The 22,018-nt window shown below is 39.7% G+C and overlaps 1 protein-coding gene across 1 annotated transcript; it reads right to left on the bottom strand.

The window, feature by feature from the left end:
- Positions 1-1,946: 1,946 nt before the first annotated feature.
- calb2a (calbindin 2a) lies at positions 1,947-20,915 on the bottom strand. Its single transcript, XM_061036878.1, has 11 exons — positions 20,716-20,915; positions 16,290-16,366; positions 16,118-16,207; positions 14,751-14,831; positions 11,676-11,732; positions 8,507-8,584; positions 7,104-7,159; positions 6,937-6,976; positions 6,681-6,734; positions 3,921-3,992; positions 1,947-2,747 (listed from the first exon to the last, which is right to left on the bottom strand). The coding sequence occupies exons 1-11, from the start codon at positions 20,807-20,809 to the stop codon at positions 2,631-2,633; spliced, it is 816 nt and encodes a 271-aa protein (XP_060892861.1). The 5' UTR covers positions 20,810-20,915; the 3' UTR covers positions 1,947-2,630.
- Between the last annotated feature and the right edge of the window lie 1,103 nt (positions 20,916-22,018).

Raw genomic sequence — 22,018 nt, 5'->3', positions numbered from 1 at the left:
CCGCTTCTCTGATGCCAACCTCCTCTCGCCATCACTCAGGACCGAGCACCGAGCCTGGGGCGACAGAGCCTTTTCCATTGCTGCCCCTCCCTCTGAAATTCATTCCTCAAACACATTTGTGGCTGTACTGACTTGCCATGATACAAATCACGGATCAAACTGCTTTGATTGATAATATTGCTGCGTGTAACCTTGTTGTAATTTTCTTTCAATGTGATTTGTTTTCCTTGTCATGTGACTTTGGCATTTAATAACATGTATAATTATAATTATTATTATGATAAATGTAAAAAAGAAAGGGTCTGTTGTGGCAGCATCCTGTAAGTCCCCTCATCTGGCACCCAGTGGAAGCATTAACAAACATTAACTATATAGAAATAATCAGTCTTCTTGCTGATGGTTTCACTTTAATGGGTTATACAGAGGCATCATCAGTCTGTTTCATAACCAGCTCAAAACTTCTCAAAGGAGCTTTAAACAACATTTTAATAAATGTAACACTCTGCTTTGATTGTTATCTAAGTCACTGTTTTATTGTGAAAATATGAATACTTCTTATTCATATATTTAATTGCAATATTGGTGATAAGCAGATTGTGCAGCTGCATGTCATATAAAGATTTAAATGCGTCTGATTAATTGATGCAAGTTTTTTCACCAGTTCCACGGTGAGTTGGGAGCTTGTGTGCTCCTCGCTGTATTATTCAGGTGACTTTAAAAGCATGTCAACTCAATTACGGAGGTTTTACTAGAAATATCATGTCCTGTCCCACTACCTCAGGAGTAACATCTGGAGAAGGGAAAACCTTGCACCCTGGATTCAACTGGAAAAAGATCCACGCCTCCATTAGCACCACTGGAATTCCAGCCTTTTTTTTGGTCAGTTTAAATAATTGTTAAGGTTATGTTTTGCCGTTTCTTTTTAGGGCAAGCTTTATGTAACATTTCTAACATTCAATTTCTTGACATTCAAAGCTTCTGAGACACATCCTGGTTTCCCTTTAGGGTGATGTCGGATCAGATTGTCCAACTTTTAGATTCATTCTGGCATTTAAAAGAAAAGGCTGCAGTCTTAACATGTTTTAATTTTCCATGAATGTGCTATTTGAAGAATCTTACATCTCTGGGCCTATAGAGGTAAAATGTTATGGACACATTAGACTGGTGCTCTTATATTAATTCCACCTCTAAAGGAACTCTAGACTGACAGGCGATAAAGAGTTAGAAATTGAGTTTAAATTTATGTTAACTGGAACTTTAGTCAGCATTTTCCTATTTTTAATGCTGCAGTTCAGGATTGCTTTTGTGACTCCCAGAGATGAGGCTGAGATGCATTTCACTCACAAGAGGGGAAAACACAGGCAATGCCTCACAGTGCAGACTCAGCAATAACACTCCACTTGTTCCTTTAGTCATTTTCATTATACAACTGGGAGAAAGACATCATGCTGCAAATAAAGCTGTCCGGGTCCTTGCAACAGGGAAACATCCATTATTTCTACCAGCTTCTTGATTCAAATGCACACTAAGCAATCCATGTAGAAGCGAAGCATTAGAAGTTATAGCTGCTGCTGTTAACGTTGTTTAATACAGATGACCAACATCAACAACAGGGTCCTGAATCTCACCTAACTTTACTGTAGCTTTAAATTGCACACCATCCTGCTCTTGTTGTGATTGCATCCATCGTTAATCCTTGTTATGCTTTTCTTGGCGTATTGCAGGCGAGGGAGCAGTTTGAAGCTGGGATGCATTGATAAAATAAACAAGTTTGTATGCAGTAAGTCAGCACAGCAGAAGTAATCAAGGAATGGCACTTGAAGAAAATGCCACAGCTCTGTAAGGCTCTAAAGTAGAAATGTTTTGACTTTAAGGCACAAGGAAGTCACAGAGGCATTGGGAACTTCTTTCTACTCAAAATCATATTCATACACAGTTAAAACAGATTTTATCTTAAGACATTTTATTAATATTTTCAATTGACAGTATCAGCCAAAAACAAATATTAGAAATGAAAATCTCATAATGGAAATGGAAAAGGAGAGGTCCAGGTCAAACAGAGGTGAAAAAAATCTGTAACAGTTTCATCACAGAATATAAATGAGATAAATTCAAACACAGTTGTCTGCAGTTTTCTTTGACTATATATATTGTAGGTAATGCAAAGTTGATAGAGCAAAGGAATGAAGGGGTTAATGAGGCTGGGTTAAGGTTCAGGGTTTACAAATAGGTCAGATGTTTTTTTATGTGGAATAATGGGTTTGGGCTTTCCAGGATATACAAGTCAGGCACAGCATGGGCGGCATGGATAGGGATGAGGTCAGAAACGCTTGAAGACATGGGGAAGAGTTATGAAGATGAAAAGCCAGGGGATTCAAACAGGTCAGGTTTAGGGGTTTGCAGAAAACAAGGGTTCAAGGACAAAGAGCTGTTACGTGCTGTCGGTGCACTTATCATTCATTCTTGGAGTTGTAACTTTAACAAGGGTCTGGGAAATGATAGGGGGCAGGGGGTGTCTGGCTCATGCACCTGGTATATGTCGCCAGGCAGCTGGAAGTGGGTGTGATCTCAGGAGGGCAAAGCAGGGCAGGCAGAGGAAATTATAATATATAACAAGAGGGGAGGAAGATTCACACAATTGGCTCCCTGCAGAGCACAATTTCAAGCTCGCCACGGTACAGCTTCCCCCCGTCAGACAGGTTCATGATGCTCTGCTTGTAGCCTGTCAGGTTCTTCAAGTCCACCTCCTGATAGACAGAGAGGGAGGTGTGAGAAGGTCAGTGAAGTTGCTGATGCATAATTCAAAAAGTATTGTCCTTGAAAGTCACACTTGTTCTGCCTCTCTTTTATGTAGGATTTTGGATGTACTATAACCTCAGCTGACAGAGCATTTTGAAGAAAGCCCTGGGGACTTTGAAAAACAGTCAACAAAAACCTAGATCTGTTTGTCACATTCCCCAGGGTGTTCTACAGTCCAGTTGTCTTTGGAGCAAGCCTTGAATTATTACACAGGCAAAGATACTGTAGAGCACCTACAGTATATAATAAAAGTCAAATTAATTAAGTAAAACATTTAGTTAAAATACATTTATCTTTTTTTACATCAACTATATTTAGACAATGTATGCTATTATCATATTTTGCTAACATCATTGACAACATGCATTAAGTGTGACTTTTTGTTTTGAGTTGTAGTGGGTGATCAACATTACATAGAGTGTAACATTTGAAACTAATTTTACTGACTAAGGATTTAGTCAATTGGGAATCTATTTTCTGATTTGAATCCTTTTTTTATCAGACTTTATTCAGTGGTTTAGTGGTGCCTAAAGAAGTGGGTATACTCTTAAACTTTCTCCAAAGTTTTTTTTTTTAAGTGGCCCGTCCAGCAGAGGATAAATATTGTCACTCAATCCATGGTATGAATCAGAGGAGAATTAGATGTGGGTATACCCTATGGACCCTGAAAAATAAGTGGGTATACTCCATATACCTGCTTATACCCTGTAATACATCACTATTAAAATCATGAAATCAGGAAAGAGGACTTCAGTAGGACAATACAAAGACTCATAAATATACTTTTGCTCACTGTGAACTTTTGCCCTCGCATATTATTTGATATTATTTACAAAGATTTTGCAGAATTAAGAACCCCAATGTGGTCAAAATAACTGATTGAAAGAGTGATACATTGCACATTCTTACCAAAAAACATATTTATAGTTATCCAGTAAGTGTGTTGATTAAAGTTAATATGTGCAAATCCAATTTTAACATCCTTAGAAATAAAAAGACCTTGCAGGTGTCCTTCTGAGATCTTTGGTGCCACTTTAAGGGGGTCAGGACCCCCAGGAGGGGGGACACAATGAGCACCAGTATATGAAGTCTGTAAACCAATAAAAGAGCTCCCATCTCACCATCTTGTTTTTCTGGTAAAGGTCTCGTAGCAGCGCGTCCAACTCGTGCTCATCAATGTAGCCGTTGCCATCCTGAAAAAAGTTTATAGAAGCACAACACAGATGTTATTTTCATCTCCGTTATGAGGACAAGAATTTAGGGAAAAGAAGGACAAATTCAAGATCATCTGGTGACAGTAAACAGACTTCCAAATGCAATTAAACTGCAGTCACTCAAACTTTAGCTGCACAGTATTTCCTTGCATATTGCAGGGAATTTTTATTTTACTGATCCAAAAGTCCTGCATTCAAAACAAAACAAAAACACTGAGCACTAGCTATGTTTAGATTCTAAGCTTTCAGATTTTATGTTCTGCTCTGCTGCTCGACTTCATTCAATCATTTATGACAGTCGTCATGAATGTACCAGCCAAATGGCCATTCATGACTGATGGTATAAAAAAGACTCTCCACTTAAAACTACCTAAAAGGGGGTTAATGTAAAGTCGATATGGAGCCACTTTGCTAATTAACGAGTTGTCTCTCAGTAGTGTAAAAGGTTCGGGGGGCCAAAAGAGAAGACCAATTTGTTGGAAGAACTACGATCTGTTCATCAAGGCTCTGTCTCAAGAGGACTTCAGAGCTGAGTGGCCTGCCGGTCTTCTTTTTTTTTTTGCTTTGGCAGATGCTTGAGGTTTACTAGACTGTAGTATCATGGGTCTTGAGAATTCATTTAAGAAGCAACTCTGCAGAGTGATGGGAAAGAGGAGCAACATCGGAAATCAGTCAGTTTGTCTAAGCTGCATGTCTTCCTACATTTTAGACAGTTTCAAGGCCTTGCAGAGTCTGGGGCTGTGGCACTGTGAGTCATTTTAGTGTTCAGCTGACTGGCTACACTTTGCCCTGCTCAATATCTCTCAGCAGCAGTGATAGCAGCCGCCTGTGTGTCAGCTTCTGGGGCTGAGCTCATGTCAAAATGAAGAAATTCATTTAATACATAAAATGTTGTGGCAAGTTGTCCACAAGAAAGTGACCGCACTGGCTCATCTATGATTGAACATTGAATCTTGTTCTCTGCAAGTGAGATTAAGTCCAACCCGAGACATGAACATGCACGACATGACATGGTGCTAAATGAGCTATACCATTGGAAACCACTGTCGTCAATTTTACATTTCAAATGAAAAGGGAAGTTTTCTTTTTTTAAACAATCATGCTTGATTTTTGTAGCATATTTGATAGCTTTTTAGTGTGTATATACCATAGACTGAACAAACAATGGACAGTGCAACACCATGCCTCAAATGAAGGCAAACAAGTTGGAGCCCCCCCCTACTGACTGTCTGAGGTATACTGTAGGTTGTAAACTATGCCCCCTCCATGTTAACATATGGGATATGAGGCAAACATCAAATATATTTTTCTCAAACCTGCGTCATGATATCTTGTTATCATCACCTGTTTTCTGAAAGTTTTTTAATTGATTATCATTAGAAGCTTTTATTAATAAATGTGGCCACTGCGGCGCTGTGTGCACCGAAATTAGCAGAGTAATGGAGGACCGGCAAGAGGAACGTAACAACACTAACACAAAGGTCATGGAACTTTCCCTGACCTTGAATTGTCAGTTTGCTTCAGTTCTGCTGCTGACAGTGTGGAGCTCAGGGATGCCGTTTTATCGTGAGTTAATTATATGTTTTGGTTAGGGAAAGCAGCATCAATACCGCGGCACTACCAGCTGATCCCTTTGGCTTCTAATGAACCATATGTCAGCGCTTGCCACATGAGTATCTTTGCTTCATCTTTCAACAGGAGGTGTTGTCCATATGTATTTACAGCCTGTGTGATACACCCAAACTTAAAAGACAAAAGCAACAACAGCCAAGCTAATATGACCCCTGTTGCTAGGACATATTAAGCTTAGTTATTTATATCCCCAAAATATTGACTTGGCCCTTTTATATCTATATGAACAAAGCTCAAAAGATTTCATTAAGCATGAAAAGCAATTTAGCAGATGTCCACCAGGCATCTTTCTCCTCTGTAACCTTGCTCCGTTTCCCTTTCTTCTTGTGTCATTTCGCTCCCTGCAGTCATCCCCTGCCAATCTGTTCCTAATGTGGAAAATGTGGCCATTAACTGAACCACTGCTCATCTATCCTGAGCTGTTTACAGAGGGACAGGTGTGCCAAGCCTTCCTCATTTCCCTAGGTAGTAGGGGAGCGCCCTAGATACAAAACAAGAAATTTGTATACTCATTATATAAAGGAAGGGGGAACACCAAAACAAACAGTGCTGAGTCATCCAACGATGCCCAAGAGTATAGGCTGTTTTTTTTTCCAGCTATGTTGTAATTTATTTTTATTTTACAGTTTTCTATCTAGAGCACACTTTCTTTCTCAAATCACCTGGTAAGCATATAACTACGCTCTTCCAGATACAGGAAATCATTGAGCAGAGACACACCCAACTTCCACTCCTTTAGAAATAAGCCTCTGTTTAACTAGCCTCAAATTGAATTGTCTACCAACAACTTTATCGACTGAAAATCATTAATATTTTACCCAAGATGAAAACAATAGAGCCATTGGCATTCAAGAAGATATATTTTGTGACATCACCCAGTGGCTCATGGGGAATGTAGTTTATATTCACAGAATTAAGTTATATAGGGATTAAAAAAAAAAAAACTCCTCCAAGAGTGAAGACAGACTTCAGCTTAGTTTTTGTAAAGTAGTAAACAACATCATTTATTTCTTCCTTGAACTAATAGTTTCCTACCTTGTCATAGAATGTGAAGATGGCATTGAACTGCTCAGCGTTCAACTTGACACCCTGTAAAATAACAGAGGAATGACTTTGATCAAGTTGCGAAACATAAAAAGATACAATAAGACAAAACTCAAACAGAAAAGTAAGGCTCATCTCAGGTATCTGATATTAATGGCTACACGCCACAAAGTATTTCACGGTTTACATTTGCGTTGCCATTTTGTTTTGTATTACAATTCATTTGGGCACCATGTTTGCTCCCTACCTGGAATATGAGTAAGAAATTCTCCTGAACAGGAAGAAGCCTGCGGGAGAGAAGGACTTCATTAGCGGACACAATAGGTGTTAAATTATTCAAATCCATTGAAAGAACATCAGCCGGCAATGTTCTCCAACATTTATCCAGTGAACAGAAGTAAAATTGCACATTACCTTGCCATCTCTGACAGGCCCAACTTTCCATCTCCATTCAGATCAAACATCTTGAGCTACAAAGAAGAAGCAGAACAGAGATAAGAAGGGACGGAGGAGAAGGACTGAAAGGAAAGTTTTTTATAGATATACGCCGTCAAGATGAAGACAGATGCAGTACCATGAATTTCACCACTTACAAATGGAATTGACGGCCACTAAGTTTCTACCTTTAGTACAAACTTTTTTCATAGCTGTGAATGTTTAGCAGAGAACCAGTTAGGGGGCTATTCATAAAAACTATTTCAGCCAAGGCTGCTTCTGGTGACTTCTTACAGAATAAAAACACAAAATCTCTCTTTTCTGGGGAAAAAATTATATCAGGAGAAAAGTATAAATTTGTATTCTTTCACAGAAAGAGCCACAGACTTCTCCCTTCCTGACAGATGCTGCTGCTGTAGAGCTCAGCCCAGGCCCAGTGTTAGCATCTGCCTCATCAGTCCTTCAGGCAGCAAGCCAGCAGGGTGGAGGATGCACAGATCTTCATGGCTTACTCCCGGGCCGCCAGACTGGGCCTGGTCCTGTACCTGCTCAAGAACAGCACTGCAGATTTCTTCTGCTTCCCTCAGAGTCGCAGACAAAGCCTGGGCAAACTGCAGAGTCTGGATCAGCTGCCTCCTGAGGAGCTCAAGGAGCTGCGCCAAGGCCTGGTGTCCAGCCCAGGAGAGGTGGAGAAAATCCTGTCAGTCCAACTGACACTTGCTGGCCAAGAAACCACTGGCCCAGCTTATTTAACAGCAGTGCCAAGCAGTGCCTATAATCATATTGGGGCGGCTGTGGCTCAGTGGTAGAGTCAGTCGTCTCTCTACCAGAAGGTTGGGGCAGGGGGTTCAATCCCAAGCTCCGGCAGTCACATGTCACAGTGTCCTTGGGCAAGACACTGAACCCCTAATTGCTCTGGCTGCTTGGTCAGTGGATTACCTTTATGTGATATTATGATCAATTGGTCTAACGTGTTGTAAAGTAAAACATTGATGACAGAGTGTATCTGTGAGTATGTGAAATGCTCAAGAAAATGAGGTCAGGTCAGTGCTTCCAGGTAGAAGCATGTTAACACATCTGAGCTGTAAACGGACAACCTGTAGGAAATGAAAGGTCACAGCCACTGAGTTGCACCAAGTGGCTGCAGGCAAAACTCTCAAGTTTGTTCCTGAAGAAGTCATTGGTGATCACAAGATTATATTTATTATCTTAATGTAGCCATTCATATTTTTTAATACATACTTGATGAAATCTGTAAACTCATTTGTGTTTTCTCAACTGGGACATATCTGAGTCTGACTAGCTTTCTTTAAATAATCTGTGTATTTACATGAGGAGTCATGACTTGGGAGTATGATACAGAGCATAAGGTGGAGTCTTACTATGGTCTTTGCGTACTCGTGGAGCTTCTGGTCATCGTAGTGTCTGTTAGTCTTCTGAAGCAGGTCTGACAGAAAGCCCTGAGGACAGAGACACAGATAGAAAAATGTAAAATGACAAAGAACATACAGAAGTAGAAGCATCTAATTGAAAAAAAATCTAATTCTAATTTAAAAAAAAAACCATTTATGCACGAGCTTTAAGCAGCGCTTGGAGGTATAAACTGTAGCTGAAGGTTCAAAGCAACAATCAGAGGACAGACTCTTTTTGTAATATTTATGATAGAATAACACAAAACAGAAATCCACTTTAATGCAAAGTTGAAACACAATGTCACATTGTACATCAAAGCAAAAATGATGTCTCAGGGGTGTTTATATAGCTGCTTGGTAAAATAGCGTGTCCCATGTAGAGGGGCTGTGGCGACCCTAGGCCATTTACTGCATGTCATTCACTTTTATCCTTTTTTTAAACTCATCTCAGTTATTGCATCAAAGCCAAAACATTGATCTGGAATAGTGTCTCAGTTACATTTCCTTAAATACATGTCCATATTTGGCAAAAAAATGTTTTTATAGGGCTGTCATAGTGAAGAACAAAGTTTGTTCGTTCAGTCTCTGGGATTTAAAGACCAATCAATCATTCAAACAATCAGTCACTGCAGTTTTATTTCTCTGTGCCATCATTAAAAAAACGATTAGTGAACGGTCATCCTGACTTTCCCTTTTAATTTATGCATTAATAGCTTCAAATAAAAAAGGAAGAGCTGTAAATATACCTATAAATTAGATTAGTTAGTGGTAATAAGTTGACAATGGAGGAAAAGTGAAAATGGAGCCAGTAAAACTTAGTTATACAGCTAAAAATAAGATCAAACAAAAAAGGACGTACATAGAAACTGAAATCAATGATGATTTCAGTGAAGTTGATGAATGTTTCTTGTTTTTGGTTTGGGAAACTCAAATACATGGAAGTATCACAGCCAGCCTGACATCTCAAAAGTCTTCTTGTATCAACTGAAGAGTACTTCAGAGAATTAAGTTTACTCATTTTCATATAGTCATTAGTAGAGATACATCAACTGCCTGCAATCTCATCTGAATTTCACTTACACTCTCAAAGATCACACCTGAGTAAACCATCTGAACCTGCTCATGCAGCTGGATGATGTGTGATCCCACAACAACCCAAGCAGTCTTATCTTTTCATGACCTGGAATCACTGACCTCACTAATGATCAAATCACTGACGTGGAGCATGTTTGATTTGACACAAGCTTGAATTGATATTTTCTGAAGTTCTAAAGTGATTGACACATGACAAAGCTTTTTGCAGCATCCTCACCTGAGCAAAACACTTGACATCACTGGGCCCTTTGCTTTGAAGCATCCACTAACCATTCATCTGCCAAAGAGTTGTCCCAGCTTTTCTTGCCCTTTTTTGTCACAAGTGTTGAATAACTCCTCAGAAATGTTCTTTTTTGTAAAAGTTTCTTTAGCTAATGTGTCACTTAATGTCCCTCACCCTGGAAAAAGTAAAGCTTGGGACATGTTCAGCACATCAATTTCTCATTCACCCTTTAGTTTTTTGGAAGCAAGATAATGCATTTTTTAACAGATGTTTCAAGGGCCTTTAAAGGATAGTTTGACATTTGTGCAAAAATATGCTAATTCATTGTCTTGCTAAAAGTTGATATCACTTCTTTTGGGTCTATATTCTAAATTTGAAGCCCTGATAAATTAGCTTGACTAAGCACGACAGGGGGGGGGAAACAGCTTGCCTTGTTTCCACCAAAGTTAATAAAAAATCTATATGTGCACTGAATCGCACTTGTGTTACATATTACATTGAGATTGTTCACTCACAGAAAAACACACATTTAAATATAACAAGTTGCTGTTTGGCAGAAAGGTATTGTCTTAGAATCTTGTTGTCATCTTGTACTGTAGCTCCCCCTACTGACTCGCTGGAGTACTGGTCATAAGCTCCGCCTCCTCCACTTTAACAGATGGGACTTGAGTAAACTACAAAGTCAAAATACACATTAGATAACTTTTTCTCAACATTGTTTCTGTCTTTTTAGTCAGTGCTCATCATGCTGATTTATATCCAAATGTCGAGAAGCTTACTTGTAATTCGTTATTTGATGCTAAAAAAAAGGGTTATAAAGCCATGATTGACAGCTCTGTTGACAAATGCAGCTTCTGCTGTGCTTTGTGTACCTGCATTAGCAGAGTAGAGCAGGGACAGTGAGAGGACACGTCATTACTTCTACTGCAAGAGTCACTGAACTTGCCATAACTGTGAGCGTCTGCTTCAAACCGACACAAGTATCTGTTGGGCTATAGATTGTGCTGACCTACGTTTTTTTGGGGGGGTCAGGGAAAGATGAGGGACGTCAAATCGGCTGCAGAGTTTACTGCACAAATCTCGCAACAAATGACGTCACCAGCACAATATGTCAAGGGGTATTTTGCCTTAATTTGTGTACAATGGGAGGACACAGAGACATATTGTCCGTCTTTATTTACAGTCAAGGGCCCTACCTTTTTATGTAGCACACAGCCACAACATTTGTTTTCCCCAAAATTTTCCAAAAATATGTTAACTTTTATGCACATATAGACAGGGCACAAAAAAAATATAAGAGGACTGTGTTTGTCTCTTTTTTTGTGTTCTTTTTATTGGTGTCAACAAAATAACTACGAAAGCATGCAAGACAGGAAATTCTGCCTGCCTTTTTTACATTTCAAATGAATGCAGGGGGGTAAGGTAAATACATGGAGGGGAACAAATAAAAGCAAAGCAAGACTATTACAGTTTGAAAAGATGTTCAAATGTAAATGATCACAGGGACAGACAGGGTTTATGTAGCTTAGATGCTAAGTGACCCTTTTTTGATAATTAGGCTTTAGGATGGGTGCCCTGTGAGTGATCAAGTGTTTATGTGCATAATGAAGGAAAAAGGAAAGAACAAAAGACAAAAACATAAACGTGAGTTTGACAAAGTATGCAGATGGATCAATGATCATAATATTTGTCTTGATGTTTTTCAAAATCATACCAGCCTTTGTGATGCAAATGTTGATGAGAAATATTACATAAAAGCCCTCTGCTTGATTGACATGCTTTATTTGTATTATCATTGGAAATCATATATTAACAACATACCTTCAGTTCATTTGTATCAATGTATCCACTGCGATCTGTGTCATATCGCCTCCATGCCTGAGAAATCAACAAAACAAAACAAAGATTGGATTGAAAGCAGTTTTTCAGCACTGATGCACAAAACACAAACACGCTGTTCTTCAGAGTGATTTACATTTCTCCCCCTACATAAATCCTCTCTGATCGAACCCCAGCCTGCTCTTTAACTGCGCCAGGAGTTTGATTTTTCTCTGGTGCTGAGCAGAAATCGTTCCAGAGGGGAACGACCACAAAAGCCTGGACCATCAGTGTGTAATCACACAGTTTTCGATACAATTCTGTTCACTCGCATTCAGAGCAGAGGGCAACGAGAGACAGAGAGAGAAATGAGGAAGGGAGAGAAAGTCATTTTAATGAATGTTTTAATCTAGCAGCTGTCCCTGTCCAGAGAAGGGCTCCTTATCAAAGATGGATGGTCTTCCCCCTTCTCCTTCTCCTTTCCTCTGTTCCTCCTCCCCTCCTCTGGGCTCTGCAGAGAGGAGCTACAGTAGTGTTATCCATTATATATGACTCTGAAAATAGAAGGTTCTGCTTCCTCATTCTAACCCTTTAAGAACCTCTACGCCCACTTCCTCCTCCCTGCACCCTTCAACGAAGACTGATTAATCCTCCTCTCTTACTTTATGTTCTCAAACTCTGGCTCTTAACTTCCCATCGACATTTCATTTATGTCCTCTCTGTTCCCGCTTTCTCTCGTTTGCCCTTTGTATCCTTCTCCCTCCACACCTTCTCTCTCTGTTACCCTCCTTCTCTCATTTCATTATTCTTTCGCAATATGACACAGGAGACAAGGACAGACTCTTCCCCACATTGTAATTGGTTTCTAATTGGCTCCGTTCTTTCATTGCGACAGATCTAACATAAAATCTGCCATTTTCTTATCTTCTGGAGATATTTAGTGGAATAAATTATTTCCCGTTTCAAGTTCCTCTCAGCAGACGTCTTGCTCTGCTGAAGGCTTTTTGTTACTCATACAATCATTTATTATTCATAATTCACAGCAGTACTAAACTTGTTTACCGTTTATAGAAATATGTATTTATTCTTGGTGTCTTTATCACGCAGCTTGGCTGTCATATGGTATCACAGGCAGCATTTTTTTTTTGTCAGGATTTGTGAGAAAATCCCTCTGAGTCCTCAGCAATGGCCTATATATTTATCATGATAATATTTTAACAGTCATCACTTCTAATTTGATCTGATCAATTCATAATTTGAAAATCAGCATAAAAACAACATGTTTCTGAGAAAATCAACCCTTCAAAACATTTTGGAATATTTAGCATATAAAGGATTAAATGACAGAAGCCAATTCGTTAACCTATCAGATAAAAAACATCTTCACCCCTCGCTACTCGGCACCAATTCTATAATTCACTTAGCAGACGCTTTTATCCAAAGCGATGTACATCAGAGAGTACCAGGATTACTAGTCATTTGAATTATTTATTAACATTATTATATGTTGGCCCTTAATGCCCGTCAAATGTTTTGCCCATACTGTAATTCAGCCGCCTGCCACTAGCCAGGACAGCCATAGACTGACTGTAGCCTTCTCTTCTGGCTCTCCTGCCCAGAAGTAAACAAGAACAGTGAATGGATAGCATCTCCTAGGAGCTGTTCGGATTGCCAGTATTTTGATCTAGAAAATTGGGATAAAAATATATGGGTCTCCATTTGTCAATTAACACACTATTCATTGAAATTTTATCTATAAATCGGTATGAATCATACATTTGCTAACTTTGCATTTCTGCACCCTTAATTGAATGGACACAAAAATAACGATAGCTTTTTTGTACAAAAAGTAATCAAGGCTTTCAAATGTCAACAGTGACTCATATCACATTTATTATATTGATTATTTGATGGTCAAGCCAGGTGCATGTGACCTGTCTGCTCACCGAACACATGAGGGACCCATGTGTCATTTCTGTTCTCTTCAGTCACTGTAGCTGTGCCCCCTTAGTCTCAGATGGACCCTAAGTCGTTTTGTTCTTGGACTGGGCCTGAGCTGGGCTGGTAATTTTCTCCTTTTTTGGACCGGTCCTTACCTTACATTCCTAATGTAACCACTGAAGTTTACATTTGTCATTCAGTTTCTCATATAATTTGATAATTTTCCAGCTCTTACAATGTTCAGTCATGATAGCATGCAGAAACTGGCACACATTATGTTTGTATTATACTTAATAATATTTTAGGAATGTTATTATTTTATACATTAATTGATCTCTGAGTATGCTTTGAGTCGTGCATGTTTGGCTGCAGACCCTTTACAGTTGTCCATAACTTCTCATGACTTCCCTGCAAAGTCATTTGCATACATCCCTGGGGCACTATTGGCAGCCCAAGTAATTAACACTGTCCAGTAACTGAACACCAAAGGCAAAGGTTCACACAGAAAATAAGCTTGAGGGGACTGAGTGCAACCAAGGTACAAATATCATGCAGATTTTCTTACAAACTATATAAAACACTGAAATAAATCAGTACCATTTCATAATTTTCACACTTCTTGTTCACTTAACTGAGGAGATTTACAAAGCAGCTGTCTATTTCAAGTAGATTATCTGTCTGCTCTTTTCTCATGAGTCCCACATTAGTCTGTATTGTTGCAATTCAGCAGTTGATATTCATGACCATGTGAGGTCTTTAGAGGTCTTTGGTTTGAACTGCTAAATCTTAAGAGCAGAACGAGACTAATGTGGAGGCAGTGAGTCTGTGCTTTTCTTTCCAGTCTTCGCTAGTTTATTTCCCTTATAAGAAAATCTATAACCATTCTACTGTGAAATCAGCTGCTTGGTACGAATGACAACATGAAGGCTGTCTCACTTCTATGGCCGAATGACTGTGATCTTGAGTTACAGTTATTGCACTAATGGCATTAATGGGGCACAAGAAGGTTTTGTACTACAAGTAATGCTAGGAACTGATCAAATGACTAGAGTTTGTCAAGAGAAGAATAAGAAGCTATACATTAAAAAAAATATATAGCAGTCCCATCCACACACACATTAATAAACACACTCTTACCGCCATAAACTCAGCACTGGAGCTGACAAACTGTCTGAAGCAGAGCAAGAAGTTCTCTTCGGTGGGGAGAATCTGGGCCAGCTAAAGAGAGAAATGACAGGAAAATGGGAGTGGTGAGTACATAAGATGGTGGCGTTGATATGATGGGAGAGAAGACGAGGAGACCAGGGAGCTTTTTGTCTACAAAGCCTCAAATGGGCAACTCAGACATAAATAATAGAGAGCTATAACCTCTGAGGCTGGGCTGTGCTCAAGTTAAATTTTTTTTTTTTTTGAATTTGCACTGGGCTTTCTTTGCTGCTTTCCCATCCTGGCAGGGGATTATTGTTATTGCAGAGGCTTTCCTTCTTGTTTCTTTTTCAAATTACACTCTGCAAATGGTAAAATCGAGGGAAGGTATCCAAACTGACACTCTGTGGAGGGTATGATAAAGACTGTATTTATGCATCGATCCGACTATTGACCAGGTCTTTGAATCCTAGATACTTGTGCTGTATTTCTATGCTGCTTTCATATAATCCAAGCCCTTTTTTTATTTTATTTTTTTAAAACTTTCTCTCCCTCCATGAAGCAGACAACTCAAAGACTTTCTGAGGTTATTTTTGGATCTAGGGCATATTTGACTGAAATCAATTTGTACGTGAAATGAACAAAAAACTACTTCATCCTGTCTCTGCATTGATCTTAGTGGAAAAGCTCCATTGAATAACTTCATTGTACCAACATTTGAGAATATTTAGTGTATTTCCTTCCAAATTCTAAAGAGATATTTTGTCATATTCATTCATTCTCTTTACACTGAGAGCTAGAGAAGATTGCTAACACTTGTGTGTTAACTTTTCAGCTACAATCAGCAGAAGGTTAGTTTAGCTTATGGGGGGCCTCACAGAATAACTTATTACATTTCTTATCTTATTACAAAGGGTCACAAAACCATCATGTGTTGCCCAGGAGTCTGATTACCATAGCACAAATACATTGTTTCTTTGCTCTTAACTTTAACCTAACATTGTCCCACTGTTTCTAGTCTTCATGCTAAGCTAAATAAAACCAGCTGTTTGCTGTGAATTCATCTTTGATAGACAGGTATAAAAGTAGATCCTCTGTTGATGTAACTGTCAACAGGAAGGTTAATCAACTAAACTTATTTCCATAAATGCAAAAGTATAAAATGCAAAATATGAGAGATTAGCTCCTCTCATATATCCATTCTTGATGCTAAGCTAAGCTTGACTCTGGTAAGCTGAGCTTGACTCTGGACAATGGTATCAATCTTATTCTCATCTAACTCTCAAAGTAAGCAAAGTTTCTACTTTATTTTAAATTTTTTGTACTTTTTCTTACAAGAAGCAACTGCAGCGTCTTACCTCTGACATCTCAATTCGTCCATCTTTGTTCTTGTCAAACTTCTGCATGAACTCCTTCATGTTTTCTCTGAATGTTGGGTTTGAAGGGTCCTGGAAAACATTTATACTCAATAAAGGTCAAACCAGAGCGTAAAGTATTTGTTGTTTAAATCTCTCTTGTTCCTGAACTCACCACTCCTGCTCCTCTCCGGGCCGTCTCCAACTCCCTGAAGAAGTTCTCCAGCTCCTTCCCCTCAATGTAGCCATTACCTGGGTGACAGACAGATCACAACAGCAAGTCATCGTAACACACCACCAAAGGGCTATTTCCAATCGCTAACAAGCAAAAAAAAACCATCAGGAAGGATGTAGTCACAGTGTCACAGTATCAAAAAAAAAATCCAGTCAGGGCTCGGGTTTGCCCTGATATTGATTCGAACATTAGCCTTTTGCCAGTAACCCTCTTCCTTCCCCTCCAGCTCAATAGTTAGGCTATTGACTGACATCATGCAAACTGATCACTCCAAAAAAGACTCCCCGTTCGGAGGGTTGTATTGAAGGAGAAGCTATTAATGGAAATTTGCTTTTCTAGGATATGAAAGGCGATGATCCACAGGCAGCTCCTTTATTCAACGGAGATCAATACTGCCTTCAGCAGGTAGTGTGGCATATAAGGTGAATCAATAAGGGTAACAGTGCAATGATACAGTTTCTACCTGGATTTCTTTATTTGGGGAGGATAATTTAGACTTATTATTATTCTCTTCAGGAAATGTCTTAACCTCGTTTTACTGCATGCTTTCAATCACTTTGACAGCCTGGGTGTCGCTTTTGTCAAAAAAGAAAAGTGCCTATCCCGGGTTGATTTCTATCACATTTTTTATTCCTTGTTGACAAATTTAGCATGGGGACAATAAGGTTGAATTTCTTCTTTTCTTATTTTATCTGTATGCCTGGTGCTAAGAGGCCCTGACAGTATCTATTCCGAGGACAAATGTATGCCCGCTTCACCCAGGTACTGTGTGAACCTGTGCCAGTATTCTATCTACAAGCGTGCTGAATGGCCGGACAGATGGCTCCAAACGATGTAACTAGCTACTTCAATAAAACCCTAGAAGGCAGAGCTGCCTCATTAAACACTAACAAAGATAAACATGCCTTCCACTTCCTCTCCTCCACCTCAAACTCGCTTCCTCTCACTGTCATCTTCTATCGAACTCTCTCTCCCCACCCAGCCAACATCTCAGCGTCTTTGTTCCATGGGAAATTCTTCAGCATGCGTGTGGGCCTGCACGCGTTCCTTAGTGATGTTATCAAAACTCATGAATACCAGCTCTGCCGTTTCGATAAGTGGGACGGTTAAACTGCTCGCTGCTACCGAGTCTCCCTCCTGTGGGTTTTATTGGCATTCTGGAAAGAAATGCTTGATAATTAAACAGAGTAAGATGTGCAAGTGCAAGCAGAATGGCATTCAATGACAACAAATATAGATTTAGGAATAGAATATGCACGAGAAATGTTATAGAGTCAATAAATGTGTGAATAGATCCATACACCCCATTACATGTGAACAAGTGAACATCTGTTTGTACTGTGCTTTTATGTACTCTCTGTTCCAAGCAGCCTTAAGGCAACAACATAATGCTCAATTTACACTCTATTTTCTTTGAAATGCTTTGTGTTCTGCAGCCAAATGACAAAGTGTCCATCTTAATGTAAACTGTCCAGCCTTAAGCATACACCCTTCAGTAGAATTGCATATCCCTGGTGCTGTATCAGTATGTAGATGTACAAAAAAACTGCTGCTGGAAGATAGTTTTCAGCTGACTTCAGATCACCTCAAGATCATTGAGTTTGAATGTCAAATTACCTGTTTTATGAGTCATAATGAGAGCTTGCCATCATACAAACTTTAATATTCTCTAGTGCTTCTGCACATTCGCTTAAAGCATGCCCCAACCAGCAAGATAAAAGGTGCACACTTTTGGCCCAAATACACACTCTTTGGGATCCTGCGTCATCACAGTCCCAGGAGTTGTGAGTAATATGTTTTTCTCTTCTACCAGTTCTGACTCTGAAATTCAGCCTCAACACAAGAAAACTCTCAAAGCAGACTACTTAACCACCTAAGTGCATATTTAAATCCTATATAAAGTGCATTTGCCTTTCAAACGAGAGTGCAGCCCTGTCTATTCAAATATTTTCTGTTGAGAGCACAGCTGGTTCAATTCATCATACTATGAATTTCCATATCCAGGTTAATAAAAATAATTGACAGCTCTATAATTAGCAAAAAAAAAAAAAGACAGTGCAGTTGTTCCCGCTTGCAGCTTTGAAGTGATAACATTGAAAAGGCCTTAAAGAGACGGTAGAGAAAGATGAGAGGGACACACAGCGGTGGAGCTGCGAGAAGATGCAATCCAGATGAGACCTGATCCTGGGCCAACAGGGGAATAAGTGGTTTCTGCAGTATGGGTGCATCGTCTCTTGTGTATTTTTATCTGCAACTCTGAGATGTTTACTCAATCTGAGCAAACAAATTAGCTCTCCTTTCTTTCTGCTGAGCCAGAGGACACTCCCGATAATGAGAGCAGGAATGAAGCGCTCTAGCTAAATCAGTTGATGCACATTGGTTGTATTTGATTTGCAAAGTAGCTCATTGCAAATCACAGTATGTAAAATACCTCCGCTGCAGGACTTAAACACCTGGCCGATACGACTAGTATGAATATGCTTTAACAGGGCTGAAAGAGTGGAAACAATACCAGAAATGACAACTTAGCTGCAGAGCCCCTCCACCCCACCCTACTCATCATGCCACCTTGATTTCCCTGTGGAGCACCTTTCAGCTTGTGTACAGATTGCCCTAATGATGAATTCCCCGGAGTGTATGGGTGCGTTTACAACAAATAGGTGCAACAGCAGGTGTATTTTGGACATCTCAGGTGAGCCGATTGAACAAGCAAGACAGAAACCATTCTGTTTAAAATCGACCACCAGCAGCCTGGAAACAAAACAGTCACAAAGTTTTAAAAGGAAAATGAAAATGGCTGTACTTTTGAGGGATTGACCACTGTGGACTTTAGAGCCCCTCCAGAGCTCTTGAAAATGCTTCCATCAGCATTTTTATCAGGTCATAGAATGTCATTAATCCACAGAGGAGTCTGCAGACCTTTAAGTGGAATGAAAGTATGAACATTTCCATAATTAGACTTATGAGGCTTTTGTGACGGCACTGACAGGACTCATGGATTTGTTAACCCCTGTCATACATCCACCGCAACTCAGACACACACACACGGGCACGCGCATACACACACACACACACACACATACACACACACAGGCTAGGGATATTTGCACTGTGATGAGACTGGCAAGAAAGGACACAGATCAAGATGGAGAAGAAACGCAGTGTGTGTGTGTGTGTGTGTGTGTGTGTGTGTGTGTGTGTGTGTGTGTGTGTGTGTGTGTGTGAGAGAGAGAGAGAGGTCATTAGTGTTTTGTGTGAGTGTATGTGTAGCAGGGAGGAGTTCTCTTTGAATAATGTGTACATAGTGTATAATGTTTTATGTTGACAGACATCAAATTATTAAACATTTATATATTTTTTTACCAGGCACCTATTGATAGAGCTTAAAAAACAACCTCTGAGTGGAAACGAAAATCAATGCAAGTAGCATCAGTTAGAGCCAATTACTTAACATCCAAACAGTCAATGATCGAAGGTTGCTTTATCCCAGTGAAACCACTAATTAAGTGACGAATTGATTACAAAATAACACTTGAATTGCTTATGAATCCAATCCCTTCATGATTGTAAAGTTAAATCGTCAGGGTGTACTCCATGGGATGATTTCTCATTGTGTGCTCATACAGAGCTTAATTGCCTCAATTGCCTTATAGGGCTCTTGTAAATGTATAACATTTAATAACTTTAATGCATAACATCCCCCCCCCCCCCTCCCAGCGAATACTTTTGCTTGACTTGTGTGTTTCTTGTGTATCATCCCGAGCATCTAAGATGTAAAAATATTGAAAAAAATTTAATTAAAATGTAATAAAGTCACGGCACGTGCTGACGTCGGGAGTGGTCCGCATCTAAAATTAAACTGTCGGAGCGTCGAACTTTTTAGAACACAAAGTAGATGAAATTTGGTTCATCCAATAAAGTTTGTTCCTGTCTATTGGCTCCTTAACAGCTCCATTAAAGATATTTAATCCATTTTGTCCATTTATTCAACTGTCAAGGAACTTGGCAAGCAAAGAAAAGACTAATTACGACTAAATAAAAACTGAACAGTCCCTATATTAGTCCTTTCTTTATCAGGATTGATAGCAGATTGCTATTTCCCCTTTAATTGATCTCTTCCCCTTCCCCTTTAATTGATCTCTTAATAGTTTATTTGCTAATAAAAAAAACATGAACTCAAATATTTGGTCTGATCTTTAAGCTTCAAAACTGGTTTGTTCTTTTTCAAGAATGTGTATTTCAATATATTCCTCTTCATATATCCTTTCATCAGCCGGCTGCATTTTACAGTGATGGTAATTATTTAGGAATATCTCATTAAGTTTGAGTTTGAAACTACTTTAAAAAGAGGTGAAAAGCGTCTTACCATCTGCGTCGAAATGTTTCCAAATGTCGAGGAACTGGGACGCGGTGACCTCGGCCAGGTGCAGGTGAGGAGGCTGCTGAGGTTTGTTTGCCATGATGCTCTCGACGAATGCTGCAGCAGATCGGACGTCAGAAAAAAAATCCGCTTCTGACTTTACTGTGTCTCTTCTTCAAATACACCCCACACTGTGGCCCCTGTGCGCCGCCCGCCGCTTTTTAACTCCGGCGCAGGAGCGGCAGCAGCGCTGCAACGCCGCTGGGGGCGCACTGTCTCCAACATCTTCCATCTGAGTCAGCGTCCCTGTCTCTCTGATAGTGTGCGCGCGCATGTGTGCGCGTGAGTGTGCTTTGAGCTTGTTGTGTGATAGGGAGTCTTGAGGACTGCAGTGATCGGACTGATGTGTGTGTGGTGTTTGTGTGTGTGTGTGTGTGTGTGTGTGTGTGTGTGTGTGTGTGTGTGTGTGTGTGTGTGTGTGAGTTGGTAAAGTACACTGTGTGAGAGAGGGAAATAATGAATAGATGCAGATAGTGAGCAGATTGTCCTGATGTATTATCATTCTTTACAGTAGACTCTCTCTCTCTCTCTCTCTCTCTCTCTCTCTCTCTCTCTGTGTGTGTGTTTGTGTGTTTGATCAAGTACACCTGCATGCATATGAATTGCAAATATGCGTGTGTGTTTGTGTGTGTGTGTGTGTGTGTGTGTGTGTGTGTGTGTGTGTGTGTGTGTGTGTGTTTGTGTGTGTGTGTGTGTGTGTGTGTGTGTGTGTGTGTGTTCTTTCATACATCTGTGTGTGTATCTAAGCGTGCAGCTCCCCCAGCCTGTCTGCCAGTGTGTGAGGCTTCACAGACTTAATTAGAACTCACACACTAATCACATTTCCCACACTGCCTCAAGCCAGCAGTGATTAGCCCACATAATAAATGTTAATTCTGGAAAAAAAAAAAAAAAAAAGTGGGGTTGAGGTGAGGAGGGTCTTGGTTTTTTTTCATTAATAGCCAGTCTACTGTGAAGAGAGGCAGGCAAAGCCACAGATCCTATTAGGAGAATGAGGATGAAAAAAAAACTCTTCTATATATTTCTTGAACTCATTTACTGCAGAGGTGATAATATTCAGGATGAAGTAATAAGACTGTAATGAGCATGAGGGCAAGTATCCCTAGAAGCTTGTTCCTGCGGTTGGATGGATTCTGCACTGAGACATCTTTTAACACAAAGAATATCCATTTATTTTTTCAGTTGTCACATGTCCTTCTACAGACCTTATTGGATGGATAGTAGATCCCTATATGGTGGTTTTAGTTGA

This window comes from Labrus mixtus, chromosome 4 (genome assembly GCF_963584025.1).
Source record: "Labrus mixtus chromosome 4, fLabMix1.1, whole genome shotgun sequence".
Classification (NCBI taxonomy): Eukaryota; Metazoa; Chordata; class Actinopteri; order Labriformes; family Labridae; genus Labrus; species Labrus mixtus.
This window is presented reverse-complemented; position numbering and strand designations above follow the sequence as displayed.

Coding starts and splice junctions, on each gene's coding strand:
- calb2a (XM_061036878.1), bottom strand. CDS start 20,809: ATGGCAAACAAACCTCAGCAGCCTCCTCACCTGCACCTGGCCGAGGTC. Junction 3,993..6,680: donor TCTTCACATTCTATGACAAG/GTAGGAAACTAT, acceptor AACTTTTTTCAG/GATGGCAACGGCTACATTGA. Junction 2,748..3,920: donor TTTACCAGAAAAACAAGATG/GTGAGATGGGAG, acceptor TCTGTCTATCAG/GAGGTGGACTTGAAGAACCT.